The sequence below is a fragment of the Seriola aureovittata genome, chromosome 11, assembly GCF_021018895.1.
Source record: "Seriola aureovittata isolate HTS-2021-v1 ecotype China chromosome 11, ASM2101889v1, whole genome shotgun sequence".
Taxonomy (NCBI): domain Eukaryota; kingdom Metazoa; phylum Chordata; class Actinopteri; order Carangiformes; family Carangidae; genus Seriola; species Seriola aureovittata.
The window spans coordinates 6,680,497-6,696,915 of record NC_079374.1 but is presented as its reverse complement, the minus strand read 5'-3'; the positions used below and the strand labels follow the sequence as shown (position 1 = coordinate 6,696,915).

At 40.5% G+C, this 16,419-nt stretch overlaps 2 protein-coding genes across 4 annotated transcripts in view; both read right to left on the bottom strand.

Moving 5' to 3' along the window:
- Positions 1–3,568, bottom strand: part of mphosph8 (M-phase phosphoprotein 8) — a 30,132-nt gene extending 26,564 nt beyond the window's left edge. For all 3 annotated transcript variants that reach the window (XM_056388864.1, XM_056388862.1, XM_056388863.1), the window contains exons 1-2: positions 3,334–3,568; positions 3–164 (exon numbers count right to left, since the gene is read on the bottom strand). In XM_056388864.1, coding sequence (XP_056244839.1) covers positions 3–164; positions 3,334–3,435 — 264 coding nt within the window. In that variant the 5' untranslated portion in view covers positions 3,436–3,568. The remainder of the gene's footprint in view (positions 1–2; positions 165–3,333) is intronic.
- Positions 3,569–4,080: 512 nt separating this feature from the next.
- On the bottom strand, positions 4,081–16,120 carry ttf2 (transcription termination factor, RNA polymerase II). The gene is made up of 23 exons (XM_056390285.1): positions 16,029–16,120; positions 15,685–15,790; positions 15,162–15,248; positions 14,892–14,961; positions 13,935–14,813; positions 13,277–13,397; positions 13,002–13,178; positions 12,711–12,868; positions 12,201–12,282; positions 11,839–11,964; positions 11,576–11,726; positions 10,988–11,090; positions 10,590–10,774; positions 9,729–9,882; positions 9,515–9,606; positions 9,016–9,101; positions 8,137–8,270; positions 7,812–7,991; positions 7,298–7,356; positions 6,893–7,046; positions 6,430–6,512; positions 5,785–5,859; positions 4,081–5,641 (listed from the first exon to the last, which is right to left on the bottom strand). Exons 1-23 carry the CDS (start codon positions 16,054–16,056, stop codon positions 5,497–5,499), a joined length of 3,435 nt encoding a protein of 1,144 aa, XP_056246260.1. The 5' UTR covers positions 16,057–16,120; the 3' UTR covers positions 4,081–5,496.
- Positions 16,121–16,419: the final 299 nt, after the last annotated feature.

The following is a 16,419-nucleotide window of genomic DNA, read 5'->3' as shown; positions in this document are numbered from 1 at the left end:
ACCACGCTCTTCTTGGCTTCTGCCTCTTTCTTGGCCTTAGCGTCAGCCAAAGACTTCTTAAAAGCTAAAAGGACTTCACGACAGTCCTCCAAATGGGCCTCTGGCTCCCAAGTGTCATCGTCAGAGCAGTAATTCTTCCAACGGACTCTGTAGAGAACTTCACCCTGAAAACAGAGAGAGATAAGATACAGCATGAAACTCAAGCATCACCAGCACACCAACCTGACACAGTGGCTGGAATTCCAGATCATGGCTGCACACATGCAAACATGGCCTACAGACCTGGTACAATTGAAAATCATATTTTGAATGTTGGACATTTTTCTTTGTCCAACTGCTGCAAAAATATGAACATCCAAATGCAGAAAAAGCAACCTGCTAGGAGGAGTACATAAAAGTATTATAACTCATTTCCTGTTTCCAGTGGGCAGCGCTGTGACAATAACTGAATATTGGCCTATAGATGTCCTCAGCCTGGACTTTTTTCATGAAGTTGTGGGCAGATTTAACCATGTAGACTCAAGTTACAACAGCTTCTTGTTTCATGTGAAACATGGAAATTCAACACCACACCACACACCATTCAATGCAAATGCAAAAGCTTTCCAATCATATAATCGCAAGGGTTTGAAGCTTGCACTGACCAAAGTTGATGTTGTTAATTCTCTAGGAAGACTTGGTTAAAGTAATAAGTTTAAGTTTTTTGTAAAGGGCACCTTTGAGCCATTTTGCCACACCCATGACTATGAGCCATATCAGATATGAAGTTACTCCATTTCTGATGCATGTGCAAGTTTAGTGAGTTTCGAGCGCCGCTAGCACCTGAAAAACACTTAAAGTAATTAGTGGGTGCTACTGTGCTACAGAGCTGATGTGCCACACCCATGTCCAAATGCAATATCCATGGAGCCCACTGGCCACGTCCGAGCCCATTCACAACAGCACTTTGCCAGTCATGAAGTGTGTTCCAATTTTTGTTGTTTTCAAACATCCCAAGCACCTCAAACACCTCAAAAAAATGCATATCTGCAGAAGAATTATAATGATAAGCTCTACAAAAACAATACATTCCTTGCACCTGTCTCCTGCTGTGCTCAGGCACCAACTACAACAATGACACAGGCATCTATAGGTTTTTATTTTACAGCACTTTACTGCAATTATTACAATAATTATATCCAGCTTAGGTCTGACTTTACATATTCTGTTGAACTCATTATTTTGACATGTCCCTGTCCGGTCCCTTATGTCAAAGATACATTTAGATTACTGGTTTAATGCAACTTCCTGACCAGTGTGTAAACTGTGATTATATCACTGTTTAACTCTGCTCTTATCACATTAAGTCTGTCCCCACATTTTGCAATAGTGCATCAACATACAAACACTCTCTTTCAGCGGCTGCATCTTCCTGGAGAGCTGCCAGCAGACAAAGCTTACTTCCTACTGTGTGTGTTTTCGCTCTCCTCAATGATCCTCAGTTTTACTACACAGGTGATGCAAACTCACGGAGACTCTCAAGAGCCTCTTCATAGTATAAGGCCAGCAGTAAGCAAAGCAAAGCAAAGGGTGTTAATAACTCACTATGGCTAGTAGATGTCCCTCAAGTCTCTCTTCAAAGTGGTTGCTTTTTAGTCCATTTTTGGTGTAACTTGTCTCAACTGTGTTCATGAGGTGTGGTGGAAATGTAAACTATAACATGCCAAACAAACTTTAATGTTATTGTTTCACTTTGTAGCACTATTTGTTTGAAAAGCCCCATTTGTCAGTGATTTATTTCTCCTGTACCATATTTATTAAACAATACTAGCATCATTATGTATTCAAATTCTTATTTTATGTAAGAACTTTAAATACATGTTAAGTGATGCCGCTTTAATTATGCAGTGACAATTACTCTGAAGCTGGAGATCAGTTTTCTTGCCACCATGAACATGTTCCAGTCTTAAAAATAGCTTACTGTGCAGCTGTGGAAAGAGACTTATTTAACAGTTCTACTGTTGACAGTAAGATCAACGAAATTTTGTTCAGTTGGTCACAACTTTGAGTAGTTATCTCTCCTGTCTAACGCACCAATACCTTTTCTTATTCCTGTGTCTTTGTCATGCAAATGCACTTATGTAAAAAAAAAACCTTGGAAATCCAACTAAGTGCAATCATAGCCAAATAGCAATGTTTCCCCAGCACAGATAAACATATGTTGCCTCTGTTTTTCCTGATCCTTCAATCCCATAAATTGACTTGGAGTTTCAATAGCTAGGAAAAATCTCATTACTTAAATTGATGTAAACAAACACAGTGAGTGACAAGAGTCCTCTAAGCTTTGTAAAAAGGGCTGGCACTCAAGGAAAAACAAACGCCACTCATAAACCCAGTTTCACCCAAACACACAGAAGCACTCTCTCCACCATCACTCAGCGAAGGACTAGTTAATATTTAAGTGTGAAAATGTGGCACCATCTTGTGACAAAGCATGACTTTGTAAACAATATATGAAAGGAAATGATGGGGGGGGGGGGGGGTTGGGGGGGGCGTCACTACTAGTTTGCAAAACAAAGTGGTAATTAACTGTGTAATCACCCTCCATCAACAGCAGAGCTAAAACATAATAGTATCAGTATTGATTCCAACAAACTATTAAATAGTACAGTGCATGTTGTAACATACTCGCGCCTTGGGTACATTACTTGTTAGATATTGTAAACTGTTATGTCTCTTGAACCTAAACGATTACATTACTGTTTCCTCTCAAAAACAGGCGCATTTCTCTGTAAATGCACAAAAAAGTGAAAAAACAGGTTAGTTGGTCAGTAGATGCAGTTTCAAATACGACGGCCACGATGCCATGGAGGGATAAGCAGGCGTTAGTAAATTCACAATGTTTACCGCTGCCAACATCTCACCAGCCAATCTGTTTTAAGGCACAACGAAACTAGCGTGGTTCCCGGAAATTTTGGGATCTAGCTGTGCCGCTGGGCAAAAACAACCATGATGAAAATAGTTGCAAGCTTGCAAAGCGTCCGTCCTTGGCCTCAGCAGGGGAGAGGCGAGCGGACATCATGGGAGAAGTTGTGCAGAAAAACGATGCTATATATGGACGAGCGCTGAGCCACAACAAAAGAGTGAACGCATATGATTGAATGACAAAGGGGCCGTTGTATGCATAAAAATGCACTTAAATCAGACTACTGACATGCGTTTTTAATAACGGAAAGTATGTGGACGTCGTTGTAGGTGGGCTATGCGTCGTGAGAGTGGAGTGAAAGCAATGCCAGCCATGTTTGCCAAACTAGCCAGGCGGCTACGTAGCAGTTAGCATTTAGCTCCTTTTACCTCTTCCACCCGCATGTCAATGATCCGCTCCACTTCGTATACATCTTCCTCCTCGTCTTGTTCGCTGTCCGCAGGCTCTACCTTGTCGGTCTCAGCCGCCATGGCTGCGGGCTGGGGCTAGTTTTGCTAGAATGTATGTTTTCACTGTGTTCAGAGAGGTACGACGCTAGCGTACCGGGCCGTTTGACCGTACTAACGCTGCAGCTTGGAGGGTTGTACCGAGCGCAGTCCAGTTACCGCCCGCTCTCTCAGCGCTGCGTTCACATGCTGCTACTGACGTGTCGTATTTCTAAATTACATCCACAAATGTTCAGCAGTTTCAAATAGTTTTTGTTGAAGCCTGTAAGCGGGTATTGTTTAGGCGTTATGTGTGCGTTTTCGATATGCAACATTAAAAACTTTGACCTGAAATAATGCAGCAACACGCGATACTAAGCATTTACAGAAGGCAAACATCGGCAGGTGTTTTAACCACCTGTGGGTTTTTTTTGCATTTGAGAAAAGTTTCCCCTAAATACCGATAGGACTGCGTGTGCTTAAAAAACAACGATTTTCCGACATTTTCATTCTATTACCGCTCCACTGAGTCCTTCATTTAGACATTGAATACCAAATTTCCGATGATTATTAAAGGTAGCATGGACGTAAAGCTACACTGTGGATTTTACGTAGCAAACATTTGGGAGCAATGAAAAGATGGTGGACGGTACAGGGCGGCCCACCAGAGTCAAGGGATAAATCTGATGCTAAACATTTGTACATATTTATTATATTAGTTTAGTTATTAGTACATATTTATAATTTAAAAAAGTATAATGCATGATTTCATCTCCTGTATACTGTTATGTTATACACGCAAGATGGTAGTTTTTTACTCATGTAGCAAGGTGTGATTAGAGGAAATAATTGTGTTTTTCAATTATGTGGCCAGCATGTAGACACAGCATTTATATATTTTTTTCCAAATAAACATGATCATATCCAAATATAGGGAAATTAATAATTTACATTTCTCATATATCTTAAAAAGTATAATATGAGCAATGTGTTTTTGGCAGGTGTGGCTTCTTGTGATGGCATTGCGTTTCTTGAATTCTCAAATTGCAGTTCATCCTGACTTAATTTCCTTACATTTTTAATTTATAACTCATTTCAATTTACAACGCAAAGGACTTTGTAGAGCAGGCTATCACATGAACTTCCATGACCTGAATTTATTTAAACAGCATCATACCAAACACATAATAATACACAATACCCCCCCCCCCCCAAAAAAAAACAAAAAAAACAAACAAACAAACAAAAAACTGAAAACATCTCTAAGGAAAATAAACTCCATCAGGTGACATAAATAAAAGCAAATTTTTGTTTCACTCCTATGTTTAAGCTACCTGAAGCGAATAAAAATAATGATTAATAATAAGACATATGCATACATCTACATCTAAAAATATCATACATAATTATTGGTCACACTTAGTGTAGCATAGGATATAAACACAGGAAAAAGTGCCATAAAGCATCATTGTGGACCATGAGAATCTGTGTGTCTATGGCATTTGCAGCCAGATACAGGCAATATACACATTTGTAGTTGTGTGTAGAAGTTACATGATGATTTTAGTGTGCATGTTTCAAGTTGGTAAATTTGATTACTAGCTATATGTAACAATATCTTTATAAACAGCCTCATGTGACTCTTAAAATGAATAAAATAAGTGAAATTGATGGTCAACTGACTAGATTTGCTTTGGAGCAACAGATCTGGGCAGAAGCAGCATCTATGATGTTTCAGAATGAATTTAAGAATAACTGAAATACTGTTAAAATAAATCAGTGAAACGCAGCATGTATCTGAGTGAACAGAGCCAATAGCAGTCATGAAATTATAAAAGAAATTTTGAAATAAAATGTTAAGGCACATAAAGCCCAACATCCTTTTGTAAAGCAGATAGGATCCTGGTCTGGATTAAGCTGAGAGAGGTCAGGCAGCACAGACAGACCCCTCATTACATACATCAAACTTCTAGTAGCTTAGGTTTAGGTGATTTCAAGATTTATACCCTGAAATTTGAATATGTGTGTGAACAGCTGTTTGGTGTTGTAGCAGTAGGTTTGACAGCGAGACCCAGCGAGACCCAGCTTCTCCAGTTCTCTCCCATCTCAGACACCAAAGATGATTTTGAGATCAGCCAGGGAGAGTTTAGTGACGGTGCTTCCTGTTCCTGACAGCACGTTCTGGGCCAGCTCCTTCTTCTTCACCTGCAGTGCGGAAATCTTCTGCTCCACTGTTTCTTCACACACAAACCTTTAAACAAAGAAACAAAAAAAACAAAAAAAAAACAAGCCTTAGTTCATACTTGTCTCAATATTCTTCTTTCCCAATAACGGTATATGATATAATAATGAATAATATACACACACACATTGAACGTCCTGCTGATTTGTTACCTGTGGATGGTGACATCTTTCCTTTGTCCAACTCTGTAGATTCTGTCACAGGCCTGATCCTCCAAGGCTGGATTCCTGTCACGATATTCATGGTTCAGAGGTTAAAAACTCAACCATTGTTATAGTGAACACATAAAAGATCTCCTTACTAATAGCATTACACCTTGTTGTGATGTTTGCGATGACCTAGTCACTGCAAAACAGCACCAAAATAATACTACTCTTTTTGATGTACTGACATGTGTGTGCTAGTAAAAACTGCAACTGTAAACACTATAAAAAGGTTAGAATATCTTAAAATGTTAGTTATTTTCTTGTAAAATGTTCTATGGGAATGACAGTTGAAATTGAAGCACTGACAAGAGACAGTTGAAGTGAGAACCGAGGAAGAAGCTCAAGTTTCAGTTGAACTGAGAGCTAAAGGGTAAGATGATGGTTATAATAATGTTAATTATGCAAATTAAAAAAAAAATGAAATTCAGTTTAAGGTTAAATAAAGAGCAATAACAAGAGGTTTAAGAACAGTAATATACTACACAAGTACTATACTGTATATACAGTGGGCTACATCAAGCAGAAGAAAGCAAACAACAACAACAACAACAACAACAACAACAACACTCTTTTGGATTGAGTGTGTCTCACCAGTGCATGTCAATGAGGAAGAGGTGATTCCCACCAGTGAGGTTGAGTCCAACCCCTCCAGCACAGAGAGAAACCAGCATCACCTTTGGCAGAGAGCCAGAAATATAAAATCAATATATATATATTTACTTACAATATGCCCAATGTCAAAGTCCAGTACATTAAGTTCTGAAAATGCAGACAGCTGCAATATTCACCTGCCTGGAAACCTCCCTTATCTACTCTGTTTTTAAATGTTTTTTTGAATGAACACTGTGCTTATAGAGCATTATATTTTGAGTCAAACTCACATACAGGTTGTATTTAAAGAGTTTGCTTTAATCACGAAAAAAAAAAAAAAAAAACAGCATCAGAAAATATAAGAATAAATTATTTAATTGTTGTCTAGTGTCAATCAGTTTGTGGTTGTACCTTCTAATCATGTGTTTTATTTTGGTTTCTTGAGTTGTGGGGTGAGATTCACCTGTGGTCCCTTGGGGTTAGTGTTGAATTCTTCCACCAGGTCCATGCGACGTTTGGGGTTGACCGTCCCGTCGATGACGCCGTATCTCAAGCCCATACGCCGCAGATGAACTGCTACAATGCTCAGCATGCTGGTCCACTGGGACACGATCACACTACACATCACCAGACAGGAGTGGATTACAAATAAGGTAATGATGAGGAAATGATTCTCTGGAGTCACTTGCAATGACTGCTTAAAGGTTAACAGATGTGAGTTGAATATATAGTTCTTTAAAAGATCATGTATCTACAAAGAGGTTTATGAAGAAGGGAAATATGTATGAACGAATAGTTTTGTCTGCAAATTAGATCTAGAACGTGACTTTATAAATAAAAAAATCTGAGGTGACTGTGAGACTTTTACCTTTTCTGATCGTCACTCTTCTGCCTGATTGCCTTCAGCTCAGAGACAATAGCAGCAATCTGGAAAATTGAGGTTGAAGCATTAGTTAATTTGTTGTTAACATTTGATAAAACAACATCAGTGATACAGGAAAACAGGTTCTGCACTGCTGAGACTGAACTAAATTCAAGTTAAGAATATAACGGCTCTTTTGTAGCACGGCGATTTCACTGTTAACTGCTTTCAGTGTTGGGGAGGATGTTACTTTAACTACATTCCAACCCTCCTCATCCATTGCTTCTTCTCATATTTATGTTTTCTAGACCTTTAAAAAAACTGTAGTGGGCAGAGAGTCGCTCTGATGAGAGGCATCCAACACCTTCAAATCCCCCATATATTCATACTGCATTTCTCCTGCTTTCGTTCTTTTTCCTCTGGATGGGCTCTAGTAAACAAAAACATATTCTGAACAGAGAGGAGTAATCTTATCACAGTCTCCAGGGGCACATTCAGTGTGATGGTGATGGTTGCCCACCTTGGTGCTCTCGCTGGTGTCCTCGAACAGCTTTGAGGAGAAGCGGGTGCCATTAAGGGCCACAGTGTCTTTGGGGTCGGGGCATGACGGCGAGGGGCTGGAGGAGAGTGACAGAGCGTTGAGCTGCTCCTCCAGAGACAAGACGATCCCATCACCCTGCAGCTCCGTCGAGTCGAGAGTCTGAGAGAAAGACAGAAAATCAATGCTTGTGTGTGTTGTACATGTGTGTGAGCAAGTCTTTTAGATTAAGGACAAAACTGACATGCCTTGTCAGAGCAGCAGTGTGTGTGTGTGTGTGTGTGTGTGTGTGTGTGTGTGTGTGTACCTTCTTCAGGAGGGACAGGTGACAGCAGCACTGTCGGAGGCGCAGCAGCAGGGACAGGATGTGGACGGTGCTTGACGCCTGCTTGGGACTCGGCACAGCAGGGTCAGACTGTGACATACCGAACTCTTGGGCCACTGGAGAGGGAAGACACACACACACACACACACACACACACACACACACACACACACACACACACACACACACACACACACACACACACAGTTTTGATAGACCTCCATTAGTAACCGCAACATTAATTACTAATCAAGTTTGACTTAAAAGTCAATACTGTCAGGTTTGATTCAGCCTTAATGGAAAATTAATTTTATTCTTTTCGTAATCTATATGTGTTTTTTTTTACCTGCAGCTTTCTGCACATATAAAATGATGTGCATATGTGTGAGGCCAATGTTTAACTGAGGCATACAATATATTCTACCTCATTCACACACTGCAAAATGTGAGCTGAGGTCAAACAGGATGTAACAACTTTGCTGCCAGAAGAAAAACACAGCAGAAAGTTTTATCCAAAGGATCATCTTGTTCTAAAAATCCGACTAGAAACTAGAGACAGAATAACCAAACCAGAAGTTACCGACTCCAGCTTTCATATTTCACACTGTCAAACACTGAGCGAACAAACTTGGGAGCGAGCAGAGCAGGAATTTGACAAGGTAGTAAAACTGAGTGAGAGAGGTTATTAGTGGATAACAGCCACATGCAAAAATATCTACTAAGCACAAAATAGTATTTTTTTGGTGATAATTTCTCAACAAATTAGAGTTTATGTGTTTGCAAAAAAATCTCTGTGCAGGTTTGAGGCACAACTACAAATCCATACAGTCACAGTATAAAAACAACCAGCTGATATCTCACCTTTGCTGAAGGGATTGGGGCTGGATGTGTTCGCCTTGTTCACATCTTTTCCTTCATGTCTCTTCAGGTAGTTCTGCAGAGTGGATCTAGAAGAAAAGGGAGAAAACATCATTCTAGTTTCATTCTATATATATTTTTTTATTGATCTATCCACTGCAGCTAGGAAGACTTAATGGCAGTCCATCCTGTTTTTTATGCAGTTACACACATTTAGACCTTGGAGATGATTAGCATCCTTAATTGGAGTCAGAGAGTAGCTGAAAGCATGAATTATTTTCCTGTCCAGATGTAGCCAGCTGCCCAAGAGAAGCCAAGGTCACTTCTCCAACAGTGAAGTCACAATGTCCTTACTTTATTCCTAGCCACTTTTCCATGCCCTTCATGGGAAACATCACGAGGGAGCCAAAAAAGAAACAGTGAATACAATGTAAAAGCCTAGGGAAGGATAAAGGAGAAATCATGTGTTAAATTAAAAAAATAAGACGAGTTGTTGCGTTACCTGGATTGGGCAAAGACCACATCATACACAGCCTGCTCATCCTCAGACAGTTTGAGTCGATGCACCTCGCAGGTCCGAACGGGAAGAGACACCTGAAACATTTGACACTTCACTTCAGCCTGGATCAAGAGCGAGCAGAGTGTCTGAGGGTCATGGCAAGCAGACACTCGTAAAAGACACTCGTCACCCAATGTGTGCGAGTGTGCGTCTCTACCAGTGGTTTTCCCGACGAGTCCATTTGGTCTTTGGTTCGTCGGAGCAGCAGAGTCCTGGTCAGGATGTTCAGCCTCTCTCTGCCTCTCTTCGAGCCGTTGTCGACCTGAGCTTTCCACAGTTTGTACTCGTCAAACGGAGAACAACGCAGAAACCTGAGAGACAGACCGTGAATGAACCGTTGCATTTCAATTAACCATCTTGACGTCAGTTGACTGCAGTGAAGACGCAATTATCAAGGCAAAGCATCATCACTCATCAATGTTTCTTTGTGCAACATGAGAAAATATGAACTCAATGGTCTAAAGACTGTTCATGGGTGCTGGTTAATAAATTAATATTTCTAAAGTTCAGCCTCGTCTTTCTCCAACAGATAATTTTGTTTCTGCCACCAAACAGCTGATTTTGCTCCCGTTTGTTTGTCTGACATTTCAGAGGCTCTCTCAAAAAGTATTTAATAGAGTTCAATGGAACATGGAAAGTTGAGGGTTAATCTATAGCGCCACCTTGTGGCCTTTTCTAAAGCACTTTCATAACTCCTGCAGTGTGAGAAAAAAAAAAATTCTTGACTCAAGGTGAAGATGAATCTTTTAGTTTAAGCTTTGCTCATTTCCACCTGAATATTATGAATTAACTATATTAACATTTGTTATTTAACCTGTTTGAATGGTTTATTTTACTCTATTATGTTTTATGTTTAAATTTTCTGAGATGTGCAGTGCATTTTATATGAAAGAAATTTTCTATATAAATTACATGGTTATAAAAACTTAAAAAGTAAATTAAAATTTGCAGACAAAACAGAGGAAGCATTTCTACTTAGACTTGTAAAACTCTTGTATTCACTGTGTTGTTGTCTTACTTGAGCAGTGAGTACATGTCCAGCAGGTTGTTCTGGATGGGCGTACCAGTGACCGCCCAGCGAGCGCGAGCCCTCAGCTGACAGACGGCCATGGAAGTCTGCACTTTTGGGTTTTTGATGTTGTGGGCTTCATCAAGAACCACGCGGGCCCAGGCCACTCGCAACAAAGGAGCTGAGGGCGACGGCTGAGGGAAAATGACGAGGGATGAAATGCACGTGTGTCTGAGTTTTGAGTTTTATAATTATCAGCACCAAAACAGAACATGATGGACTCAAGTATCAGCTGCCAGCGCCTTCAGTTCAACTCTGGTTGTATTCCCGTCTTACAGGAAGAATCTTAAGTCACTGCATTAAAGCTGACACTGTGGCTTTATGTCATAAATATAAATATTACTCACATCATCAGAATCCTTGGCGGGTTTGTCGGCCTCCTCCTTCTGGACTGGAATCTCCTTAGAGACCAGACTGTATGTGGTCACCACCACGTCATAATCTGCCAGCCTGAGGGACGGACAGAGAACATTTAACTGATTCATTGTGTGCGCTTCAAAAGGTCAACAAAAATCTGATGTTTTGACGTAACAATTTATTTTTGTCTTAAATGTTCTCGTTTTTTTAATGATTTCCCTGTTTTCCTGTGTATGAAAAGTGCTATGTAAATAAAGTTTATTATTATTATCATTATTATTAATAATAATAATATCATTATTATCAATATAACAAGAAAATGTATTTGAGGGCAAAGACGTAACATTAAATGAAGCCATTTCTTTCCAGTAGAAACACAACTCTCCTTAAAAGGGCAACCGTCTGGTCTATATTGATGTCCAAGAGTTTAGTCTGAGATGATGAAACGCACAGATGACTCAACATCAACATCAACATTTGACTTTCACTTTTGACTTGTGAATGTGTGCTTGTGTGATTGTGTGATTGTGTGAATGTGTGCTTGTGTGATTGTGCGATTGTGTGCATGGTTCCCTCACACTTTGGCACTCTTCTCTCGGTTGGGGCCGTGGTACAGATACACAGTCAGCTTGCCTGTCTTGACATGTCTCTCGATCTCCTTCTTCCAGTGGTGAATCAGGGAGGCGGGACAGATGATCAGAGTGCCTTTAGAAACCACAATGCTGGAGTCTAAATGATGAAAAAAAAAAAAAAAAAAAAGGTGTAATTTAATTAAATACTAATTGCATGGACAGCACTGAGGTTCCTACCAACTGACAGAGTGATAAAAGGTTCTAGTTACCAGTTTTGGAGATCCATTTCTCCAGTTTCTTCTCTTCCTTCTTTTCATCTTCCTCTTTCACCTTGATGTTCTTGGCCAGTATGAGAGAAATCATGGTCAAAGTTTTACCCAGACCCATGTCATCCGCTGATTCCAAGAAAAAGAGTGAGAGTATGAAGAACAAGGGGAAGAAAGGAAGAGATAACAATTATGTGAAGCTTCTCCGATACTCTGTAAACGGTTTCTCCGGTCACTGGAGGTACATGGCACTTGGTTTGTCGGAAAAGGAACAAATAATGTTAATTTGAAGTATTATTCCATCTCTGTACCACACTCTTCATCATGATCTCTTTAATAAAAATCATGTTAAATGGTCAACATACCCAGAATTCCTCCACATGGATTCTGGGCTTCTCTCCAGAGCAGCCAGGCCAAAGCTCTCCTCTGATGGGGCAGGAGCGACACCTGACCAGCCAATCACAAGAGGACAGTGTTAGAGTAACATGATGGGAGCAGTCAAAAGACGATATAGATCCTCCCTTTCCATGGCCGCTTGTCATGAGAATTTCTTTTCTTTTCAAAACAGCAAATACAATATGGCCAAAAGTATGTGGACACCCAGAAATTATAAGCAATATATGATTGCTACTATTATGATGTTACTCAAAAGCACTAAAGCTGCATTAATGTGATGCTGGGAGATCAGGCCTGGTCTGACCTAAAACTCATTTCTTTATGGGTCTGGCCACAATATTGGAAGCACAGAACAGCCACAAACTAAAAGCAGTGATGCATCATTCCCTGACGTTTCTTCAAAATCTAATTAGTGTTGTCAGATATCCTGTGTGAAGCACTGATGACAACCCCAATTAGTGACTGAAGGAGAGTGATACCTTGATGCCTCTGGGGTCTGGGGCTTCAGCCTCAGCATCGGGGCAGGACTCCAGGGATTTGTGGAGATGGTCGATGGCCTCGCAGGTGGCGTTTTTCACTGCCAGCAGACGGCCATCGGTCATCCTGCCACCGTAAAAGGCCTGAGCCTGTGGGTTGGCTGGAAACATGAAGGACTGAGGATTAGGGTATTTGCACGAATGATTAAAGTAGTGAAAGAGAAAAATCCCAAAGTATTACAGAAATGTGTTTAAAACCAGGTAGTGTGACAGAACTAACAATGTTCAGCCTACCTCCATACATCTGGCTGTACCCCTGGCTCAGCTGGAGCCCCAGGGAGCTGCCGGAGGCCTGGTGCTGATAGGGGCTCGGGGCCGGAGGGGCAGGGAGCAGGATGGTGCCGCCCTGTCGGCTAAATGGATTGACCTGACTGCTACTTGGAGCAGCATCACTGCTGTCACCCTGGGAGCCTGGGAAAGGGATTTGTATATATTACAGTTGCAAAGCCAGAAGACACATACTTTGTGTAAACTATATTATTATTGCTGCTGTACAGCGAGAGAGTTACCTGGCTGAGAAGCAGCAGTGAGGCTCAGGGACTCCAGCGCTTCCTCCAGCTCCTTGACCTGAGTCTTCAACCTCTCCCCTTTATCTGGCAGAGCCGCCACATTCACCACAGACAGAGTGGCCTGATCAGGAGGAAAAAGGGGTAGGAGGATAAACAGACTGGCAAAAATGGATACACAGATGATATCAAAGGAGAATCTGTCTCATTCATCTGAAAGTCAAAGATTCAAGTTTGAAGTTGTCTTAATAGTAAATCAGTATTTCTTGCTACATTTTAGGCAATACATCATGAAGTACTATATATTGACATGTCAGCAATGATGATATAATGTAGATAAAATCTGTTGTGTCTTCACACGTGCTTTTTTCTAGATTACAGAAGAAATTTACATCGAATGACATGCCATTGTTTGACTAGAGTCACAGGAAATTGCAAGAAATTGCTTTGAAAAAAATGCTGAAGATGTGTGTGAGGTGTATATTGAATGTATTCAGATCAGAATTCTTTATAATATTGGTAATATTATATATATATGTTAGAAATACAGTATTTGCCCAGGTGTAATCTGGATCATAGAGCTGCTCATATATGACATGAATAGTTTTCAAAATCGGGCCAAACGGCCAATAATTTCTTTCTCAGTTGGTCCTTCACTCACCTTTTTCTGTTGAAGCTGAGCAGTGAGCAGACTGTGCAGCCCTTTGGGATCTTGCTGTTGACCTTTGACCTTAGAAGCTGGCTGAAATCCTGGGAAGGTGGTCAGGGTCTTTTGTACAGCCGAAGCAGGGGGAGTTTTCTGACTAGCAGGTTTCACTGACACCAACACTAAATCATCATCGTCGTCTTGGTGGTTTTCGGTTTGACCGGACTCTGACTGAGTCGGTTTGTTACGTGTTGGACTCCCGGTGTTGACAGAGTCTGTGGGAGCCGGGGTGCTGCTGTTGCTGGGTGCAGATTTAGAGGCACTCCCTTTCAAATTAGGTTCAGCTTGTTTCACCAGACAGGCTTCTCCAGCATTAGGTTGCTTGGGCGAGGCCTTGTGAGAATCCTGAGAGGTTTGATTCATTTTCTCAGAATGAGCAGCATTGATAGTGGAGGTAGAAATAGCTTTGCCTGTTTTGCCCTGCTCAGAGCGGTTATCTTCAGTCTTGTCTTGCATGTTGTCTGTCATTTTTTCCACACTGTTAGCTTTGGGGCTGTTTCTCTCTTCATCTGAAACTCTCTTCTTCAACTTCATCCCTTGTGGAAGTTGTTTACCTCGGTAAGTATCCGATGAATTCTCTTCCTCACCGTCTTCCACTTCTACCCCAACGCCCTCCACATTTTCTTTCTGGTAACTTTCTCTTCCTTCAGCCTTGTTACTTGCCTCACTGTCTTTCTTCTCTCTTCCCTTCTCATTGCCTCCACCACACTGCATCTTTCTCCACTCGGAGTCCTTGTCCGGTTTGCCCGGGGCCTTAAAGGGGTTTCGGACAGGCGGCAGGCAGGAGGGCTGTAGCTTTGCGTCAGCTAGAGAGTTTCTCTTTTCTTTGTCTGGCTGCAATGATGGAATACAACAGACATTTTAAAAACAGAAAGTGATATAAAAAAAAGCAAAAATTAAGAAACTACTTACTGCAGTCCAAGGCACGTTTCCACACCACCTCTGGCCTGCTTTTTTACCTATAATACACCTGTAGAATAACCTGAGAAAAAACAGAAAAACTGAAAAAACTGAAAAAAAATTAACAGTTAATAGAAGTATATTACTGAAAACAGCCACATATAAGAATCAATGTATTCTGGTCAGACAACCTAATGTAAAGCTGCAACAGGAATTAAGTTTAATCACTAAGTTTAAGGAACACTCTTCCTGTTTTGAACCATAAAACACCTGCACACCCACTTGTGGCTCTGCTGTTGTTGATTGTAGGTGAGAGCTTGGAGTTCCACCATCGAATCTTCATGATGGAGGCAGTGGGATGGTGAGATGCTGGGGAGGAGAGGATAATGATAATGCAGATCAAAAACAGAAACATGAATCTGTGAAAAAAATGGACAATAGAATCCAAAATTTCCCCAAATTTTAATTATTATACCATTACATAACTGCTAGTCACAGACCCAATTATGAATATCAATGTGTGCTTGAGAGATAAGACTTTGGATTTGATTCTGTGAGCAAAACACAGATTAGTGTCATGCATTAAGGGACAAGACTTATGGACCCTTATTGGTTGGACTACATTATCTCCAAGTCAAATTTATGAAGGAATTTGTAGATTTTTCACAATAATAAAGATTTATAGTCCATGTCAATGCTGTGGTGGGTATTAGATACAACTCTTGCCTTTGACATCCTCTCTGAATTCATCTCACAGTGTTGGACGCAGGGGATCAATGAGGAAATATCTTAGTGATGTATTTACCTGGCCGTCTGATTGAAATCACAGCCTTCCTTGTCAACGCATACGTAGAAGCTTTTGCCTTTATTTGGTCCATCTTTCACGCCCGTTTTCAACATACACACACTGTCTGTTTGGGGACACAGAGAACGAGTTATTGAGCAAATCGTTTAAACTTTCTTCTCAGTGCAGGTTAGCCAGGGAAAAATAAGGTTCAGTTAAGACGAAGAAGAAAATGAAACTGCATTGTCATGGAGATTACAGGCAGCGTTTCAGGGAATAAAACACAACCAGGCCTTTCATAAACTAAACACAATGTCGACTTTTCTAACAAAACTAATAACTACCATTAAATTACTGTAACTTACCGTGGACATTACATAGAACCTTTTCCATTTTAAAGACAGTTCCAGCTCAGTTTCAGTTACTAAAATGTGAAACTCAATATTTTCGTATCAACCAATCACATCTGTCAGACAGCACATCCGGTGCATAAATATCAGTATAAAAGTTAACGTCGAAATGAGCTTGCAATAAAATTGCAATAAGAGTAAACATATAATTGCATATATAGTAATATAGCGTAGATAAATCAATGCATACATACATACTTAAAAATATCAGTATGCAAAATGAAAACTCAACGGTACGCCAGATTGTATTCGCTTGATGACATTTATTGTGAAATATTTTACAGACACATCGTTGAACCGGATATAATTCGATGCTAGTTTTTTTTTTCCAAAATTTAATTCGATT

What these genes read in the sequence shown, in the direction of transcription:
- ttf2 (XM_056390285.1), bottom strand. Translation starts at nt 16,056, where the DNA reads ATGGAAAAGGTTCTATGTAATGTCCACG. An exon ending in CCGCCAAGGATTCTGATGAT is followed by an intron (nt 10,775 to 10,987) that starts GTGAGTAATATT and finishes ATTTTCCCTCAG; the next exon opens with CCGTCGCCCTCAGCTCCTTT. An exon ending in AAGAGTGACGATCAGAAAAG is followed by an intron (nt 7,047 to 7,297) that starts GTAAAAGTCTCA and finishes GGTGATGTGTAG; the next exon opens with TGTGATCGTGTCCCAGTGGA.